At 45.3% G+C, this 20,877-nt stretch overlaps 1 protein-coding gene across 5 annotated transcripts in view; it reads left to right on the forward strand.

The window, feature by feature from the left end:
* LOC110524034 (prolyl 3-hydroxylase 2) overlaps positions 1-20,877 on the forward strand; it is a 96,654-nt gene that overhangs the window by 62,568 nt on the left and 13,209 nt on the right. For 4 of the 5 annotated variants that reach the window (XR_016496149.1, XM_021603327.3, XM_090235187.1 and 1 more), the window contains 3 exons: positions 3,998-4,150; positions 8,764-8,953; positions 20,240-20,371. Coding sequence is in view for 4 of the 5 variants with exons in the window: in XM_021603327.3 (XP_021459002.3) it covers positions 3,998-4,150; positions 8,764-8,953; positions 20,240-20,371 (475 nt within the window). In the remaining variant the exon portion in view is untranslated. The remainder of the gene's footprint in view (positions 1-3,997; positions 4,151-8,763; positions 8,954-20,239; positions 20,372-20,877) is intronic. The other variant, XM_090235188.1, reaches the window with a different exon arrangement.

The raw sequence follows: 20,877 nt of genomic DNA on the forward strand, positions 1-20,877 counted from the left end.
GTGAGCTATTGTGAAAGGTGGTTGTTTTTTTCCGGCAATGTCCTAGAGAAAGATTGGCAAATAACTTGCTTTGTCAGGACTTGACAGTGATTTGATCAGATCTGATAGCACCCTGAGAGCTCTTCAAGCAACCAACACAGGACGCAACAGGAGCTGGAGCAAAACCATACCTTTCTTTCCCTGTTGATGTGATCCAATCTCTTAAACTGCGTTTCCTTATCTGACATGAGCAGGCAGGTTAAACGTTCGAAAAAGTGGAATTAAAAAGTGACATTTGAGGTTTTACGACCCTTTGATATGAAGGGAGATAGGGGGGGAGATGTGGAGGGGGGGAGATGTGGAGGGGGGGAGATGTGGAGGGAGGGAGATGTGGAGGGAGGGAGATGTGGAGGGAGGGAGATGTGGAGGGAGGGAGATGTGGAGGGAGGGAGATGTGGAGGGAGGGAGATGTGGAGGGAGGGAGATGGGGAGGGAGGGAGATGGGGAGGGAGGGAGGGAGATGGGGAGGGAGGGAGATATGGAGGGAGATGGGGAGATATGGAGGGAGGGAGATATGGAGGGAGATGGGGAGATATGGGGAGATATGGAGGGAGATGGGGAGATATGGAGGGAGGGAGGAAGATGGGGAGGGAGGGAGGGAGGGAGATATGGGCTTCTTAACTGTAGAGCCAAGGGGGAAAAAAACACTGTGTCCTAAGTACAGCGGTGCTTGTGAAGGCAGAATTAAGACCTCAAATTTCACGGCACGTGGGAATCCGCTCTGTCTGCAGCTAGCCTATTAGAGTGGGCTGTTAGTGAACGATGCTGTTAGTCTGGTTATATTCAACAGCTGTGGAGCCTTTGTGTCAGTTCCCCAAATGGTGATGTGGGACCCACCGGTGTGTCATGGCTATTTCAGAGGAAAGAAACTTTGGCTTTTTCCATTTGTCAAAAGAACAATGGAAATAGCATGTTTTCAAGAACATTCTTAAAGCGTTATGGTTTTGGCCGAAACATTTTAACGAGCTACTGTCTTCCAGAACCATTAGAAGACCACTACATTTCTGGGTAAATATGAAGCGTCAAACAGACCCACTTGTAGTCAATGATCCCTCAACAAATGTCACACAGGTCATTGACTAGTTAAAAACATGGAACCCAAGTGAGAGTTCAGAGCACTTCTTAGCGGAGATTGCGTCGGCAAGCTGCCAAGCCTGAGAAATAGCAGCGGCTGGCTTTTTTTACCATTTTGACCATGAGCTCATTTAGACCAGCAGCCCCGAGGTCTGTACAGTATCCACAGCAATTCTACTCAAACACCCCCACGTCTGTGTTGTCTTGTTCGGGAGGCCTCTGATAGGAGTCAAAGATGCTTGACAGGCCCAGTTTTATCCTTCTGAGTTTATTCTTGATGCATTTGGTCTGGGATGGAAGAAAATCCTTGGGATTGGGATAATTATTTCATGCTAATGTGCCCAAAAGTATGATTCCCACGTTTCCAGATGAAGGAAGCAAATCCATCATTTGGGGTGACATTGATGGAATGGATGGTTTCCATGTCGACGGGAAGTAAATGGGAACAATGTGTCCTTCTAAAAGTCACGGTTCTTCTCGCCTGCTCGTCTTCCTGCTCTGCCAGAACCATTAATATTGCAAACTAGATAACTTAATGAAGGAGTCTTTTTGTGCTCAAGTCAGCACTGGTTTTAAAGGTCTTCTTTGATCTGTGGCTTGTGATATGCCACTCTCTGTTAGTGCAGTAGATTCTCCGCCAACCCTAAATCTTAGCACTATATTTTGTAAAAAAAAAAAGGTGTGAGGTCAGGTCATGGCCTTAACCCGTTCTTTGAATGGCACGGTACACACCCCATTTTACTTCATTTGATTGCTTCTGCAGTCTCTGCCCTGTCCGCATAAATGTCGTCAAAGACTTTGTGGTCAGTGGCTGGGGGGAGGATTACAGGTAATTGAAGGGGCCACTTCAGTAGAAGTGAGACAGTGTATCATCTTGGTGTGAGACCTGTGCCGTCCTCTATATTCCATGTGAAGGGAGTGGTGATGAGGAGGCGGGTCAGGGTGTGTCTCCACTCCCACTTCCTGAGGTGAACACTGTCATTAATATACTCCACTGTCCTGTACTTACCTCGGCCACACCAAAGTATTCCACGTGGCCACACTGCCCTGCTAGAGACAGCTGGACTACAGGACTATATCATCTGTGTGTGGTTGATTTCTCCAACTGTGGCGCAATGAATTTGACCCTGGGAAAGGCTATGTTTGGCTAAAAGCAGCTATTTGTCAGCCAGGTGCAGCTGGCGTACACTCATGTGTAGTGGTTTTCATGGATATCTGTGCTAATTTCTCTCTCTCTGTCGCTCTCTCTTTCTCTCTCTCTCGCTCTCTCTCTCTCTCCCCCGCTCTTTCTCTCTCTCTCCCCCGCTCTTTCTCTCTCTCTCCCCCGCTCTTTCTCTCTCTCTCCCCCGCTCTCTATCTCTCTCTCTCCCCCGCTCTCTCTCTCTCCCCCGCTCTCTGTCTCTCTCTCTCCCCCTCTCTATCTCTGCCCCGCTCTCTCTGCCCCGCTCTCTCTGCCCCGCTCTCTCTGCCCCGCTCTCTCTGCCCCGCTCTCTCTCCCCCTCTCTCTCTCCCCCGCTCTCTCTCTCCCCCGCTCTCTCTCTCTCTCCCCCGCTCTCTCTCTCTCTCCCCCGCTCTCTCCCTCTCCCCCGCTCGCTCGCTCTCCCTCTCCCCCGCTCGCTCGCTCTCCCCCGCTCGCTCTCTTTCTCTCCCCCGCTCGCTCTCTTTCTCTCCCCCGCTCGCTCTCTTTCTCTCCCCCGCTCGCTCTCTCTCGCTCCCCCACTCTCTCTCTCCCCCGCTCTCTCTCTCTCCCCCGCTCTCTCTCTCTCCCCCGCTCTCTCTCTCTCCCCCGCTCTCTCTCTCTCCCCCGCTCTCTCTCTCTCCCCCGCTCTCTCTCTCTCCCCCGCTCTCTCTCTCCCCCGCTCTCTCTCTCTCTCTCTCTCCCCCGCTCTCTCTCTCTCTCTCTCTCCCCCGCTCTCTCTCTCTCTCTCTCTCTCTCCCCCGCTCTCTCTCTCTCTCCCCCGCTCGCTCTCTCTCTCCCCCGCTCGCTCTCCCTCTCCCCCGCTCGCTCTCCCTCTCCCCCGCTCGCTCTCTCTCTCCCCCGCTCGCTCTCTCTCTCCCCCGCTCGCTCTCCCTCTCCCCCGCTCGCTCGCTCTCCCTCTCCCCCGCTCGCTCGCTCTCCCTCTCCCCCGCTCGCTCGCTCTCCCTCTCCCCCGCTCGCTCGCTCTCCCTCTCCCCCGCTCGCTCGCTCTCCCTCTCCCCCGCTCGCTCGCTCTCCCTCTCCCCCGCTCGCTCGCTCTCCCTCTCCCCCGCTCGCTCGCTCTCCCTCTCCCCCGCTCGCTCGCTCTCCCCGCTCGCTCTCTTTCTCTCCCCCGCTCGCTCTCTTTCTCTCCCCCGCTCGCTCTCTTTCTCTCCCCCGCTCGCTCTCTCTCTCCCCCCGCTCTCTCTCTCTCTCCCCCGCTCTCTCTCTCTCCCCCGCTCTCTCTCTCTCCCCCGCTCTCTCTCTCTCTCTCTCCCGCTCTCTCTCTCTCTCTCTCCCCGCTCTCTCTCTCTCTCTCCCCCGCTCTCTCTCTCTCTCTCTCCCCCGCTCTCTCTCTCTCTCTCTCCCCCGCTCTCTCTCTCTCTCTCTCTCCCCCGCTCTCTCTCTCTCTCTCTCCCCCGCTCTCTCTCTCTCTCTCTCTCTCTCCCCCGCTCTCTCTCTCTCTCTCCCCCGCTCTCTCTCTCTCTCTCCCCCGCTCTCTCTCTCTCTCTCTCTCTCTCTCTCCCCCGCTCTCTCTCTCTCCCCCGCTCTCTCTCTCGCTCTCTCCCCCGCTCTCTCCCCCGCTCTCTCTCGCTCTCTCCCCCGCTCTCTCTCGCTCTCTCCCCCTGCTCTCTCTCTCTCTCCCCCGCTCTCTCTCTCTCTCTCTCTCTCTCTCTCTCTCTCTCTCTCTCTCTCTCTCCTGTATAGCTGAAGCAGTTGGACAAGGCAGCGGCGGCGGCCCACACCTATTTCCAGGCCAACCCAGAGCATGTGGAAATGGATCAGAACTTAGAGCAGTACAAGGCTCTGGAGGGATCCGACCAGGACCACTTTGTGGACAGAGAGGCCCGGCCTCATCAGGTAAGAGTGTGTAACTGCCTGTTTCTCGAGGCTAGGGTTACAACAATTCTGCTTTCTTTTTTCCGCAAATTCCCTGGTTTTCCAGAAATCCCAGGAATCCTCCAAACAGCATTTATGGGAATTTTGGGAAAGTTTGGAGAAAGATGCATCCCTACCCAAAGTACTCTCAATGGGGATTTTCCATTGAGAATGATTTTAATCCATCTTTACACAACTTGTTTGATTAGTGTAAAAATTCAGGGCCTGTTTTATTACCTTTAAATTGCATCCTTCCTTTCCAACTTCCATGACGTTGAGACAATATTATTTTCCCCTTCCCCCAATACGATCTAAACTCTACTGTCCCCAAGTAATTGTTCTTCTCTAGGAAGTAACGATAGAAGTAGCCGATGCCAATGAGTTACATGGACGCTGAAAAGACAATACAAAAGAGAAATTATAAACTGGGTGGTTCGAGCCCTGAATGCTGATTGACTGACAGCCGTGGTATGTCAGACCGTATACCGCGGGTATGACAAAACATTTATTTTTACTGCTCTAATTACGTTGGTAGCCCGATGTATAATAGCAATAAGGCACTTTTGTTTGTAGTATATAGCCAATATACCACGGCTAAGGGCTGTGTCTAGGCGCGCCTCGTTGCGTCGTGCATAGGAAAAGCCATATACAACTCCCCCCTCCCCCCTTGCCTTATTGCTTATGTCAAGAATTGTTCAATGGGAGAGCAGTGATGGAAAAAGTACCCAATTGTCATACTTGAGTAAAAGTAAAGATACCTTAAAATAAAATGACTCAAGTAAAAGTGAAAGTCACCCAGTAAAATACTACTTGAGTAAAAGTATTTGGTTTGAAATGTACTTAAGTATCAAAAGTAAAGATAATCGCTAAAATATACTTAAGTATCAAAAGTAAAAGTATAAATCATTTCAAATGGCTTATATTAAGCAAATCAGATGGCACAATTGTCTTGTTTTTTTTAAATTTGCGTATAGCCAGGGGCACAGTTCAACACTCAGACATCATTTACAAACCAAGCATTTGTGTTTAGTGAGTCTGCCAGAACAGAGGCAGTAGGGATGACCAGGGACGTTCTCTTGATAAGTGAGTGAATTAGACCCTTTTTCTGTCCTGCAAAGCATTGAAAATGTGACTAGTAATTTTGGGTGTCAGGGAAAATGTAAGGAGTGAAAAGTACATTATACTCTTTAGGAATGTAGTGGAGTAAAAGTCACAGTCAAGAATATAAATAGTAAAGTACAGATACCGCAAAAAACGACGTAAGTAAATTTTTACTTAAGTACTTCACACCACTGGGTGTGAGTGTGTGTATGTGTGTTTATGTGTCTGTGCATATGAATGGGAGTGTGAAGGAGGGTGAATATGTGTAGGAGGGTGGGAGAGAATGGGTGGGTGGCTGCACGGGGTATATGCTGTATGTAAGTGAAGGAGAATGGATGAGTAAGTTGATATATGGATGTGTGTAAATGTGTCTAAGAAGAATGGAGGGTGGGAAAAAAGACAAAGTGGGGATGAACTTTGCCTGGGTGGGTAAGGGAGGGCAAGGATGGGAGGGGGTGATAAGCTTTGCTTGGGTGTGGATAAGGGGGGAGAACACTGGGAGGCGGAGAGGGAGGATTTGGCATGGGCGAGGGAGAGGGAACTTATACTTATCATCTTAACCCGGCGCAGCCAGAAGAGGACTGGCCACCCCTCATAGCCTGGTTCCTCTCTAGGTTTCTTCCTAGGTTCCGGCCTTTCTAGGGAGTTTTTCCTAGCCACCGTGCTTCTACACCTGCATTCCTTGCTCTTTGGGGTTTTAGGCTGGATTTCTGTACAGCACTTTGAGATATCAGCTGATGTAAGAAGGGCTTTATAAATACATTTGATTTGATTTGAAGGAACAAATGAACTATACTACATGCTATACTATAATGTATTTTAATTAGATTTTGTGGCTTGCAAGCCTGCGGTAAAATGAATAAGAGTTCTGGACCGATTAGGAGATGATGTCGAGTCATTATTGTCCCTTGTTTGTCATTATAGTTATGACTCAACGGTGGTTATTGGTGAGAGTGGAGAGGGGCTCTTTCCAAGGGATTGGGACGGGGTGACTGGGAGGACATCAGACACTACTCTGAAGTGTGTGTGGCCGGGGGGGCTTTACTTGGCTTATCGCACTCTAGCGAGTCCTTGTGGCGGGCTAGTTGAAGGGTGTTTCCTCCGATACATCGGTGCAGCTGGCTTCCGGGTTAAGCGGGCGGGTGTTAGGCGCCTTTTGGCGGGTCATGTGTCGGAGGACACATGACTCGACCTTCGCCTCTCCCGAGCCCGTTGGGGAGTTGCAACGATGAGACTGTCTTCAATGGCCTTTTCTATTTCTAACTTTGGAAGCTTTAAACTTTCCAGCTGAAATAGTACATTTATAAAAAATATTATGTAAATGTCCTAAAGCGAAAAATATATACAAATAATACATTATCGGTTTAGAAATGAGCACAAGCCAGGGATGTCCTCTCTCCCTACTCCTGTTTGCACTGGCGTATTGAACCGCTTGCAGAAAGAATTATACAGAACCCAAATGTAACAGGTACCAGTATTGGTAAACATGAATATAAACAAAATGTATTTGCAGACAGTCTCATGATATACCTGACCAATAATGAAAACTCAATGCCCCCCCCCGACACGAAAAATATTTTCAAAATAATCTGAAATCTTAGGGTATAAAATGAACATGGAAAAAAACAAAATAATGGCAATAGGATAAATAAAAAGAAATACAAAATTGTACTTTTAGTTATCCAATCAATTTATGGGTTAGTAATTACCTAAAGGGAGGAAGGATGCATTTTAATGGTGTTGGAACAAGTCCAGAGACTGACAGAGGCTCCATCAGAGCTTCCCTTACCATTGCTTTGGCAGTAGGCTTGGGCGGTATCCAGATATTCATACCGTCATACCATTCTTCTGCCATCTTGGAATTTGCGGAATTACCGGCATAGCAAACAAGGAGGCACTACAATCCCAAAAAATCTGCACAAGTAATAGCGAAATCACATAGACGCTGTTAGTTAATGCTAACGAAAACAAACAAACAAATTGCTAAGACAGGAAAATCCAGCTCATACAGTTATAATACAAGCATAGCTAGTAGCTACCGAATATCATTTTTGGTGAGTGTGGATATTTCCAAGCGAAAATGAACCAGATAAATTGTGAAAATGAACAAAGTTGTGATGCATGCTTTTCTGAAGGAAGAGCAGCAAGTGTACACAGAGGAGGGGGTGCAATGCAAATAGTCTGGTTATTGCGGATATTAACTTAAAAAGTAGCTAGAAAATATTCACATTGAAAAATCATCCTGTGGCTTTTTCCAAGTACCCTGGAATATGGTATATACTGTATACCGCCCAAGCCTATTTGGCAGGACCAGGCTGGGCTTTCTCTCTTTAAACCCTCTTGCCTCTTTTTGCCAAACAGAAATGGGTGTACAGTCTTTCTATTGAACATTTTGGTGTTGGCAGGTCTCTGTGTTTCTTTGAGTGCCATATGCATCGTGCCTACAAAACAGTAAGTACCTAGCCAGAGCATTGAGTGCCAGTTCGCATTAGCTGAACCAGTGTCTGTCTTTAACACATTTTCAGCTATTACCATTCCAAATAAAGTGCATTACCATTCTAAATAAAGTGCATTACCATTCTAAATAAAGTGCATTACCATTCTAAATAAAGTGCATTACCATTCTAAATAACGTGCATTACCATTCTAAATCAAGTGCATTACCATTCTAAATAACGTGCATTACCATTCTAAATAAAGTGCATTACCATTCTAAATCAAGTGCATTACCATTCTAAATCAAGTGCATTGCCATTCTAAATCAAGTGCATTACCATTCTAAATAAAGTGCATTACCATTCTAAATAACGTGCATTACCATTCTAAATAAAGTGCATTACCATTCTAAATAACGTGCATTACCATTCTAAATAAAGTGCATTACCATTCTAAATCAAGTGCATTACCATTCTAAATCAAGTGCATTGCCATTCTAAATCAAGTGCATTACCATTCTAAATAAAGTGCATTGTGTGACTGCTCTATGTGTAAATGGTTCTTTGTGTTGGTGGTTATCCGTGATCCAAGTCTTTTGGCTGACAGTGGTCAGTGCAATTTCATGAGCGGAGACGAGTTTAGGTAATTGACTGCTGCTTGTGGAGAGCACTGAAGCCCATTGAGGTTTGGTTGTGGAGGGATGTTGTCAATGCTCACACACTGTCAAATTCATTGTAGTGCTGCAGTGGTGCCTGACTGCCGGTTTGTCTCTCCACACAGACACAGACCACACACTGTTTACTCTGTGCTTTCGTCATTTAGCAGGCAGCTGCAACTTGTATGAGCTGTCTATGATTGTCTATACTACAACTCAATGTGTATAGATGTGGTCGCAAGCTGAGCTAAATTCTTTATCTGCTTTCTCTCCCCCATCGCTCTCATCCTCTCTCTTTCTATGCCTTTGTCTCCCTATATCTCTCTGCCTCCCCTATTATTGTCTCTTCTCTCCCCTATCCTCCTCTCCTATTCCCACCCTCCCTCCCCCTCGCTTCCCACAGAGGTCCTTCTCAGCCGGGGTGAAGCTGTATGACACTGCAGACTACAAGGGTGCCATCGCCCTGTTCGAGGAGGCCCTCCAGGAGTACTACAGGGCCGACGTGGAGTGTCGGGCCCTCTGCCAGGGGCCCCAGAGGTTCGAGGAGCAGGACCATGTCCTCTACTGCTACAGCCTATACGAACTGGTCTCAGGTCAGTCACTATGTAGTTCTGTGCATCTATTACACCTCCTATGTAATGGCTAAGTACACAGCTGTCACCATGTCTTGAGACATCTTAAGACACGCGATGGCTGGGTATGTATGTAGTGTTTATAACAGCTCCTATGTCGTGTCTACGTAGTGCCTTTAACACATATACACTGAGTATACAAAACATTAAGAACACCATGACATAGACTGACCAGGTGAACCACGGTGACAGCTAGGATCCCTTATCGATGCCACTTGAGACATGGATTGTGTACGTGTGCCTTTCAGAGGGTGAACGGGCAAGACAACATATTTAAGTGTCTTTGAACAGGGTATGGTTTGTGTCAACTGCAATGCTGCAGGGTTCTTCACGCTCAGTGTCCTGTGTGTATCAAGAAGGGTCAACCACCAAAAGGACATCCGGCTTACTTGACACAACTGTCGGAGGCATTGGAGTCAACATGGGCCAGCATCCTTGCGGAATGCTTTTGACACCTTGTAGAGGGAGGGGGGGTGGGTGTTCTTTGGTATACCTAATGTTTTGTATAGTCAGTCTATGCAGTGTCTAACACCTCCTACATAAGTCGTGGTGTCTCACATCTGGTTATATATCGTTTATTTTACTCAAATCTGAGTTTTCTGGCTCTTGATTCGAATTCAACTCTTGTTGTACTCTGTTCCTTTGTGACTCGCTGATTGATTGCTCGGTGGATTTTGACACCGCGCAGTTTGTTGACCTCTGTGAATAGATATATATGGATATGTAATATGCGCTGCGTGGGTGTGAGCTGCTTGTTTTGTATGCTGTATTGCTGACTGACCAGAAGACCTTGGTACTTGATTTCTCTGTGTTCACAGCTACTTTACTGCAGTGAGGAGTCTCTCAGCAGCCAGAGGTAGTATTTTTTATTTAAAAAACAGAGCTTTCTACTTTGAGTGATGGTTCACATTGCTCACAACCCCCTGGTGCAAAATGTCCCCCCCCCCCGAGAAACATAGCCTTGTGAAAAACAGCCATTTATCATGTTATGAAGTGGAGGTTTAATGTGGGATGGGAAACATCTCTTGCTTTCAGATGTTTTGAAATGGCATACGGCTATTGGGCAGTGGGCTGGTACATGGTGGGGGACTTGGCACAGGGTCAAAGACAGGGTTGGGTAGGTTACTTTCTAAATGCAATCTGTTACAGTTACTAGTTACCTGTCCAAAATCAGTAATGTCACTTTTGGATTACCCAAACTCAGTAAAGTAATCTGATTACATTCAGTTACTTTTAGATTACTTTCCCTTTAAGAGGCATTAGAAGAAAACAAAAATGTATGTTACCAACTGAATGAAGTCTATTGCAGGATAAATCAATGTTAAAGTTTACATAGCTGGCCATATATGGATTTTCAATTTTACTTTATGGATTGGTTATGTAGGCTTATTCTAACCCATCGCTTTCTACTAAATATAATAATACGATTAAATTATATATTTACATAAAAAACAAAGTCTATCAGAATTCCAGTCATTCCAATAAATGTTATACCCCTGAAATATTCAAGAATAGGACTTGGAAATATGGAAGTATAGATTTGCCAAATTGTTTTACCTGAGCATGACCCCAAAACTAAGGACTTATTAGCTAGCGCTAGTCTGTTTATGATTTGTTGTCAAGGAGGACTGATTGCGCTCATTGATTTGAGTTGAAAATAAATGCTGCTCTCATGGAATGGCCTGCTTTGAGCACTACTGAAAAGTGCTATTTACAGTGCCTTGCGAAAGTATTCGGCCCCCTTGAACTTTGCGACCTTTTGCCACATTTCAGGCTTCAAACATAAAGATATAAAACTGTATTTTTTTGTGAAGAATCAACAACAAGTGGGACACAATCATGAAGTGGAACGACATTTATTGGATATTTCAAACTTTTTTAACAAATCAAAAACTGAAAATTGGGCGTGCAAAATTATTCAGCCCCCTTAAGTTAATACTTTGTAGCGCCACCCTTTGCTGTGATTACAGCTGTAAGTCGCTTGGGGTATGTCTCTATCAGTTTTGCACATCGAGAGACTGACATTTTTTCCCATTCCTCCTTGCAAAACAGCTCGAGCTCAGTGAGGTTGGATGGAGAGCATTTGTGAACAGCAGTTTTCAGTTCTTTCCACAGATTCTAGATTGGATTCAGGTCTGGACTTTGACTTGGCCATTCTAACACCTGTATATGTTTATTTTTTACCATTCCATTGTAGATTTTGCTTTATGTTTTGGATCATTGTCTTGTTGGAAGACAAATCTCCATCCCAGTCTCAGGTCTTTTACAGACTCCATCAGGTTTTCTTCCAGAATGGTCCTGTATTTGGCTCCATCCATCTTCCCATCAATTTTAACCATCTTCCCTGTCCCTGCTGAAGAAAAGCATGCCCAAACCATGATGCTGCCACCACCATGTTTGACAGTGGGGATGGTGTGTTCAGCTGTGTTGCTTTTACGCCAAACATAACGTTTTGCATTGTTGCCAAAAAGTTCAAAAACTTTAAACAACACTTTTTATGGATATCTTTAAGAAATGGCTTTCTTCTTGCCACTCTTCCATAAAGGCCAGATTTGTGCAATATACGACTGATTGTTGTCCTATGGACAGAGTCTCCCACCTCAGCTGTAGATCTCTGCAGTTCATCCAGAGTGATCATGGGCCTCTTGGCTGCATCTCTGATCAGTCTTCTCCTTGTATGAGCTGAAAGTTTAGAGGGACGGCCAGGTCTTGGTAGATTTGCAGTGGTCTGATACTCCTTCCATTTCAATATTATCGCTTGCACAGTGCTCCTTGGGATGTTTAAAGCTTGGGAAATATTTTTGTATCCAAATCCGGCTTTAAACTTCTTCACAACAGTATCTCGGACCTGCCTGGTGTGTTCCTTGTTCTTCATGATGCTCTCTGCGCTTTTAACGGACCTCTGAGACTATCACAGTGCAGGTGCATTTATACGGAGACTTGATTACACACAGGTGGATTGTATTTATCATCATTAGTCATTTAGGTCAACATTGGATCATTCAGAGATCCTCACTGAACTTCTGGAGAGAGTTTGCTGCACTGAAAGTAAAGGGGCTGAATAATTTTGCACGCCCAATTTTTCAGTTTTTGATTTGTTAAAAAAGTTTGAAATATCCAATAAATGTCGTTCCACTTCATGATTGTGTCCCACTTGTTGTTGATTCTTCACAAAAAAATACAGTTTTATATCTTTATGTTTGAAGCCTGAAATGTGGCAAAAGGTCGCAAAGTTCAAGAGGGCCGAATACTTTCGCAAGGCACTGTACATGTAAAAAATGAATGGCATATGTTGCATTTGTTATAGGCCTATTGTTTACCTTTTTGTTGGTGACACTTTATCTTAATAATATGCAGTTGTTTAAAGGGCAAATCCACAGATGAAACAATAACAAAATGTAGGCCTCTGTTTTAGTAAAAAGCTGAGGGATGGTGTCACGCCCTGACCTTACAGAACCTTTTATTTCTCTATTTTGGTTAGGTCAGGGTGTGACTAGGGTGGGTAGTCTAGTTGTTCCTTTTCTACGTTGGCCTGGTATGGTTCCCAATCAGAGGCAGCTGTCTATCGTTGTCTCTGATTGGGGATCATATTTAGGCAGCCTTTTTCCACCTGTTGTGTGTGGGATCTTGTTTTTTTGTGTGTGTAGTGCCTGTGAGCACGCCACTACGTTTTGTTTGTTTCTGTATTGTTTCGGTGAGTTTCAATAATTAAACACGTGGAACTCTACGCACGCTGCGCCTTGGTCCATTTATTCTACAGACGACCGTGACAGATGGGCCTGGAGAAATGTAACCACTCTCAGATGAACAGACAGAGCTGTGGATGCAAGGACTGACCATCCATGATATCAAAATGATTGTTTTAACCATGTTATGAGGCTATACAGTGTCAGTTTACATTTACAATGTTTACAAACCTTGGGAGAAAAACAAGCTTATATTTTGGGTTCTCATGGAGTGTGACAGTTGAACTAACCTCGTGAGGCATTTAATAAGTTATATTCTTCACGAATCAATGGATATACAGTATACATAATTTATAAATCCCAAAATTGATGTAGCAACTACAGATTCAAAAGTGTGTGAGTTTCAGCATGTGTCCTTTAAGGGGAAAAAAATAATGTATCAGCTTGAATTAGATTGAGCAATAAAAGCCCCACTTTTATTCCATAGGCTGTCCACTGGTTTCAAAATCAATGATTGATACGCAGCTTAAACTTCTTGAATTCAACCATTATTGGGTTGAAATACACATTTAGATTTGTGAACAGCCATCCACAACAACCACAACCCATATGGCGCAATTAGCTAAATGAGAGAGCAGCAGTGTGATTCACATCAATGTGTTATGTAGATACCTATAATAAGTGACATCTGTATCACCATAGACTACACCACTGCTGTCATCCTTACCTCCAAGCGTTTAGTCAAGTTGGATAATCTTTGGATGCCAACAGCAGTCGCACCATTGGAAGACATAGCTTGGACTGCAGCCGACAAAAGCCTATTCCTGCTCTTTTCCCGCGAATCATCAAACACATTTGGTGTGTCATCATAGTGGTCTTAAACTTAAATTTGTGCCTTTTTTCAATGCTGATTTGAAGGTCACTGAGAAAACGGAGAAGTGTCAAATATCTTTTTCCCGAAAACATCCTCTCTGAATTTAAAAGTAATCCTTGAAGTAATCATCTAGTTTTTCATAAAGTATCTGTAATCTGATTACAATATTTTTGCTGGTAATGTAACGGATTGCAGTTTCTGTTTTTTTTTGTAATCCCTTACATGTAATCTGTGACTCTCCAGCTCTGGTCAAAAGGCAGATGAGGGAAAATATGCAGAGAGAGAGAGAGGGCGTTCTGGACCGCTTGGTTGCCAAATGCCAAGAAATCACAAACTGTTGTGTAAACAGCCCAATTTCTCTCTTTCACAGGGCCTGACAGCGCACACATAATTATGGTGACTTGTTTTTGATGTCACACTTTAGTGTCGAAGATTGGTCATTGCTCAGAACATATTTGAATGAGGATAATTGAATGAGGTGAAGTTTGAGATGGCTGCCATGTTTTAGCCAAATCGTTCTTGCAAACTGAATCTTTATTGATTTGACGGAAACAACTCCCTCAGTTTGGAAATGGTTGAATGTTTTTTTCATATTAATAGTTTAAAACAACATTAATCTTGATGAATAGGCTGTGTTTTCATCATGAAGGGAGTACTGGTACACTCTACTTAACAGAAAATACCCCTACGCCATATCTCATGTGGTTCTGCCATTAATTTTTAGAGAGAGCTACTTACAGTAAGTTACCTCCTCGAGGATACTTTTTTTCAGATAAATGACTTTTCCACCTGGACTACTTCATGGGACAGATCATTTTAAAACCTCCTCCCTTCATCTCTTTTGGCCACTCAAGGAAAATGGCCGACAAGGCTTGAAACACCCATGACTCCTCACACATATTTTGGTTCTTGGCATTTCCTGTGTAATATCCTGGTATTGTAATTTCAAAACATTGTTGTGGCCATGAGTCTGTCTTTGGCTAAGTGGTCCAACAGACCACTGAACATCTTGAAAGAACCTCTAAACGGGCGGAGATGAGTGCAGGAAAAACAATGAGCAGTGTATTGATTGTGTGAAGTCCAACACAGTTGGAGACAAATGTGTACGGTGTGCATATACTTTACTCTTTCCTCTGGCTGTCTCTGTGTGTGTTCACGTGCAACGCCTTTTTGACATCTTTTTGACTTGCTCTGTTACCATCTTAGATGATCCAAAAAGCCAACAGTCTGAAACTGGGCCAGCATGAGTGCCTAGCTATTGCCTAAAGACACAGCCATAGTGAGCCCTGCTTGTAAATCTCCCTCTCTCTCTCTCTCTCTCTCTCTCTCGCTCTCTCTCTGTTTCTCCATCCTTTGAATTCAAAGTGCTTTATTGTCATGGGGAACATTTGTTTACATTGCCAAAGCAAGTTGTAAACATTACACTCACAAAAGTTCCAAATGAATAGAGACATTTCAAATGTCATATTGTGGCTATATACAGTGTTGTAATTATGTAGTTCAAAAGGGAAAATAAATCAACTAAAATGTGTGTTGTATTTACAAAAGTGTTTGTTCTTCACTGGTTGCCCTTTTCTTGTGGCAACAGGTCACACATCTTGCTGCTGTGATGGCACACTGTGGTCTTTCACCCAGTAGATATGGGAGTTTATCAAAATTGGATTTGTTTTTGAATCTTTGTGTATAATCTTAGGGAAATTTGTGTCTCTAATATGGTCATACATTGGGCAGGAGGTTAGGAAGTGCAGCTCAGTTTCCACCTCATTTTGTGGGCAGTGAGCACACATCCTGTCTTCTCTTGAGAGCCAGGTCTGCCTATTTTATTTATTTTTTTTATTATTAATTCTTTCCAATGGGTCAAGTAATTATCTTTGTTTTCTCATGATGTGGTTGGGTCGAACCCTGGGGCTGTCCTGGGACTCTGTGGGGTCTGTTTGTGTTTGTAAACAGGTCCTGGGGCTCTATCTCTCTCTTTCCCCACCCACCCTCTCTCTCTTTCTTCACTGTCTCTCTCTCTTTCCCCACCCTCTCTCTATTTCTTCACTGTCTCTCTTTCCCCACCCTCTCTCTATTTCTTCACTGTCTCTCTCTCTTTCCCCACCCTCTCTCTCTTCACTGTCTCTCTTTCTTTCCCCACCCACCCTCTCTCTCTTTCTTCACTGTCTCTCTCTCTTTCCCCACCCTCTCTCTATTTCTTCACTGTCTCTCTCTTTCCCCACCCTCTCTCTCTTTCCCCACCCTCTCTCTCTTTCTTCACTGTCTCTCTCTCTTTCCCCACCCTCCCTCTATTTCTTCACTGTCTCTTTCCCCACCCTCTCTCTCTTCACTGTCTCTTTCTTTCCCCACCCACCCTCTCTCTCTTTCTTCACTGTCTCTCTCTCTTTCCCCACCCTCTCTCTCTTTCCCCACCCTCTCTCTCTTTCTTCACTGTCTCTCTCTCTTTCCCCACCCTCCCTCTATTTCTTCACTCTCTCTTTCCCCACCCTCTCTTTCTTCACTGTCTCTCTCTTTCCCCACCCACCCTCTCTCTTTCTTCACTGTGTCTCTTTCCCCACCCTCTCTCTATTTCTTCACTGTCTCTCTCTCTTTCCCCACCCTCTCTCTCTTCACTGTCTCTCTTTCTTTCCCCACCCACCCGCTCTCTCTTTCTTCACTGTCTCTCTCTCTTTCCCCACCCTCTCTCTATTTCTTCACTGTCTCTCTCTTTCCCCACCATATCTCTCTTTATTCACTGTCTCTCTCTCTTTCCCCACCCTCTCTCTTTCTTCACTGTCTCTCTCTTTCCCCACCCTCTCTCTCTTTCCCCACCCTCTCTCTCTTTCTTCACTGTCTCTCTCTCTTTCCCCACCCTCCCTCTATTTCTTCACTGTCTCTCTTTCCCCACCCTCTCTCTCTTCACTGTCTCTTTCTTTCCCCACCCACCCTCTCTCTCTTTCTTCACTGTCTCTCTCTCTTTCCCCACCCACCCTCTCTCTTTCTTCACTGTCTCTCTCTCTTTCCCCACCCACCCTCTCTCTCTTTCTTCACTGTGTCTCTCTCTTTCCCCACCCTCTCTCTTTCCCCACCCTCTCTCTCTTTCTTCACTGTCTCTCTCTCTTTCCCCACCCTCTCTCTCTTTCCCCACCCTCTCTCTTTCTTTCTTTTCCCACCCTCTCTCTCTTTCTTCACTGTCTCTCTCTCTTTCCCCACCCACCCTCTCTCTCTTTCTTCACTGTCTCTCTCTTTCCCCACCCACCCTCTCTCTCTTTCTTAACTGTCTCTCTCTCTTTCCCCACCCACCCTCTCTCTCTTTCTTCACTGTCTCTCTCTCTTTCCCCACCCACCCTCTCTCTCTTTCTTCACTGTCTCTCTCTCTTTCCCCACCCACCCTCTCTCTCTTTCTTCACTGTCTCTCTCACGCTCTCATAACCTCTCCTCATCAGCCATAGCCATAAGGTTCTGACCACAAAGTCATCCAGAGCAGGTCTGGTCAATGTTTGGTGAACTCATTGGTCAGTTACAGCCCCACGTATCCAGCCCTGCGTCTACAACCGTTGAACTGAGAGAGAGAGTTGTTTCAGATTTGTTTTCCTTTTTTACTACTTCAGTTTCATAATTACTCCATAAAGTCTTGTCAGCGAGTACTCAGTGTACAGTCTGGCGTTAATGCTCCATTGAGGGAAAGCATTCGCTTAACGTACTGTCGTATTGTTACATTTTTGTTAGTCCAAAGTGTCATTGCGTCAGGCCTAGCTTGTGAGTCCATAGACTCCAGGGCCCATATTCATAAAGATCATGAATGCTGATCTAGGATCAGGTCCTCCCTTCTTAATGGAATCTTATTCATTATGCGTTAAAAGGAAACTGATCCTGCTCTGAGAGGCTTTATGAATGTGGGCCCAGAAGCAGCACAGCTGGATAATGTTGGATGTTCTGATGTGGAAGGATGTGTAACAGGCAGCGGAGGCTGCTGAGGGGAGGACGGCTCATAATAATGTCTGGAACGGAGCAAGTGGAATGGCATCAACCCATGAGATTGATGTACTTGAGACCATTCCGCTCCAGCCAGTACCACAAGCCCGTCCTCCCAAATGAAGGTGCCACCAACCTCCTGTGGTGACAGGGGTGTCAGGCCTCTCATAGCACTGGAAAATAGTCATGTGATTATGCAATTATACACACACACACACACACACACACACACAAGCGTAGTCAGCTGTGTTTGTGTTGACATTAGCCAGTTGCGCAGTTCCCCTCACAGAACGCTCTGCTGCTAGCGGTATTGTGGTGGCCTTGAAGCTAAGCTGAGTCGATGGCAAGCGTGCTTTGTCTCAATCACTCGTATCATTGCGCAAACATGCCAAAAACGTACAGTCTTGGCTTTGATGAGGCTTTTCTCAATGTCTAATCATGCCAAGAGTTATTTTTCCGTAAGGCTTCAACAACCGTAGAATCAGCGCAATTGTAGTTTCTTTGACCGTGGTACTATGTACCTCAAGTGCTGAATGAAGTCTAAAGTGCTATTTTGATCTTGATGGAGAAGTAAGGTTGCATGGAAAGGCATTTGATTTGACTTGATTTGTTAGGATCCCCAATGGCGACAGCTAGTTTTACTGGGTTCCGACACATAATGAAAAAGACATTACAGACAAAATACTTTATAATTGACATACATTTGAAAACATAAACACGTAGTGTGTGGATCGTAAAGTTTGGTGGAGGAGGAATAATGGTCTGGAGCTGTTTTTCGTGGTTCGGACTAGGCCCCTTAGCTCCATTGAAGGGAAACCTAAACGCTGCAGCATACAATGGCATTCTAGATGATTCTGTACTCCCAACTTTGTGGAAACAGTTTGGGGAAGGCCCTTTCCTGTTTCCGCTTTGCAATGCCCGCATGCACAAAGCAAGGTCCATACAGAAATGTTTTTTTGAGATCAGTGTGGAAGAACTTGACTGGCCTGCACAGAGCCCTGACCTCAACCCCATCATAAACGTTTGGGATGAATTGGAACGCCGGACTGCGAGCCAGGCCTAATTGTCCGACATTGGTGCACGACATCTCTAATGCTTTTGTGGCTGAAAGTCCCCGCAGCAATGTTCCATCTAGTGGAAAGCCTTCCCAGAAGAGTGGAGGCTGTTGTAGCAGCAAAAGGGGGGACCAACTCCATATTAATGCCCATCATTTTGGAATGAGATGTTCGACGAGCAGGTGTCCACATACTTTTGGTCATGTAGTGTACATGTGAATGGAAGGAATTAATTTTCCTTTACACTACAGTATTCACAATGTTATATATTTATGTGATCCTGTAGTGGTTTAATGTCTTCCGACGTACTTTCTTCCGTGGTTTTGGGGGTGGCACAATATAAGGAGTTACACAAAGCACCTTTCGTGCAATTTTATTTACAGTTGCAAGTGACAAGATCTCAAAAAACGTTGCTGATACACGAAGCAACTCAAACGCGATGGAAATTGCTCGTGACAGCCAGTCAAATTGAACCCTCTTTTGTTTACTTGATAGCTACCTACACCAACAGCTAGCTAGAATAATGTGTTGTTAACCCGATTAGAAATGTATTAAAAGACTTAAAAGCAATACAAAGAAAGTTGTCCAGCCACATGGTTTGAGAATTCTAAGTTCACCCAATATTAGGGGACATCTCTTCCTTGGAGAGCGTGTGCCTCCATTCTCCTCTCTCCTCAATGCAGAGTGTGGTTCTGTGACAGCATGCTCACGCTCAACCTCATTGGCCACAAACACACCATCTGGCTCCTGTCCCCCTCCCCCTCCTCCTCTCCAACTCCTGCCCCCAGCCCCTCCAGACTGACATCACGGAACGATACAGCAACCTTACACAACGGCGCCATGAAATCAACATGACTGACTCTCCTAAAGAACGGACATGTTTGTTGATAAACTTAGGGTGTTATTTTCTCCATCCATGTGTGAGAGAAACAAATTACAGACCTGGCAACGAATCAACAAATGCAAAGACTAGCAACAAGAGAAGAGATTATTTTTAGTGTTCTTTAGTTATAGAGATACAGGAGTATCCGGTTGTCTGGCCTGTGATTTCACAGTGGTTGACTTCACAGGAGCATGTCACCGGGGGGACATTGGTTAACCTGAATCCCACCTCGGCCATTAGAGAAAGGATGACGATAGTTTATACATGCATGTCACTAGGTCCATTTTATTCCTGTGCTAAATGTTTAATTCACCCACTACTGTTACCCACTGTGTGTGGAAGGTGATGAAAACGTTGAACGCTAAGGTTTGTTGTGTGGCTTTAGGATGTGAATTCCTCAGTCGACCTGAGAGTCTCAGTGAGTGAAGCTAAATGTAGTGCAAATGAAAAGAAAACACATTTTGAATCGGATCTACTAGCCACTGAATCTGAACCAAGTGTTGGGCTGACGTGTCCATAGTGATTGCACATCTAGTGCGGAGAACGCAAAGCACAATATCTACAGTAAATCGGTGGCAACCTGGCTGAAAAGAAACCTTTTGTGATCGCAATAAAGAATGTACGGCAGGCAGTCAGTCGGATGACGACACTGCATGAGACATTACGGTAGGCATTGCGAATGGTTCCTCGTCGTGATCACACGGCTCAATGCTTTTCCTTTAAAACTCTGCTTGATAAATGCTCGTGAATATATGACTTCCCCCTGTATCCCCACCCACCCTCCTGTGTGTGTTTCAGACCACTTCACCCAGGCGCTGCACTGTGAACACGAGTGTGTGAGGGACCTGTCGACCCGGCCCGGCCGTCTGTCTCCCATGGAGAACTACCTGCCTCTACACTACGACTACCTGCAGTTTGCCTACTTCCAGAGTGAGCAACAATCCCCCTACTGCACCCTACTTTCACCTCGGTTTTACCTCTTACGCTTCGACTGCCTGCAGTTCACCCGCTTCCAGAGTAAGGGCTGGAAGTATCGCCGGAGATCCGCGCTATAGCTAGATGGCCATTTAAAGGCAACGTTTCCACGATCGCGGAGACTGCATTCGCGGTAAAAACCGCTGCATGTGTCGGCTCAATCGGATATTACCTTCGCAGTTGAATGTGGATCTTCCGAGATACTTCCCCCCAATACGGATTGAATCCAGCCCCAAGTCTTACCTAACCGCACCCTGCTTTACCCTACCTGACACTGCTTGCCGACTTTCCAAACCACAGGGTGTGGTGTTCAGACTGCAGCGATGGCCAACCCAGATCTTGGAGGGATGTCGTGTGTACAGGCTTTTATTCACTAACGATAACACACCTATATCGAATTATCATGAATTAGGTCAGTATTCCCCTGTTGACTCTGAGAGACAGGGAGCTGAGGAACACCT

The sequence above is a fragment of the Oncorhynchus mykiss genome, chromosome 5 (genome assembly GCF_057628025.1).
Source record: "Oncorhynchus mykiss isolate SJ-2025 chromosome 5, ASM5762802v1, whole genome shotgun sequence".
Taxonomy (NCBI): Eukaryota; Metazoa; Chordata; class Actinopteri; order Salmoniformes; family Salmonidae; genus Oncorhynchus; species Oncorhynchus mykiss.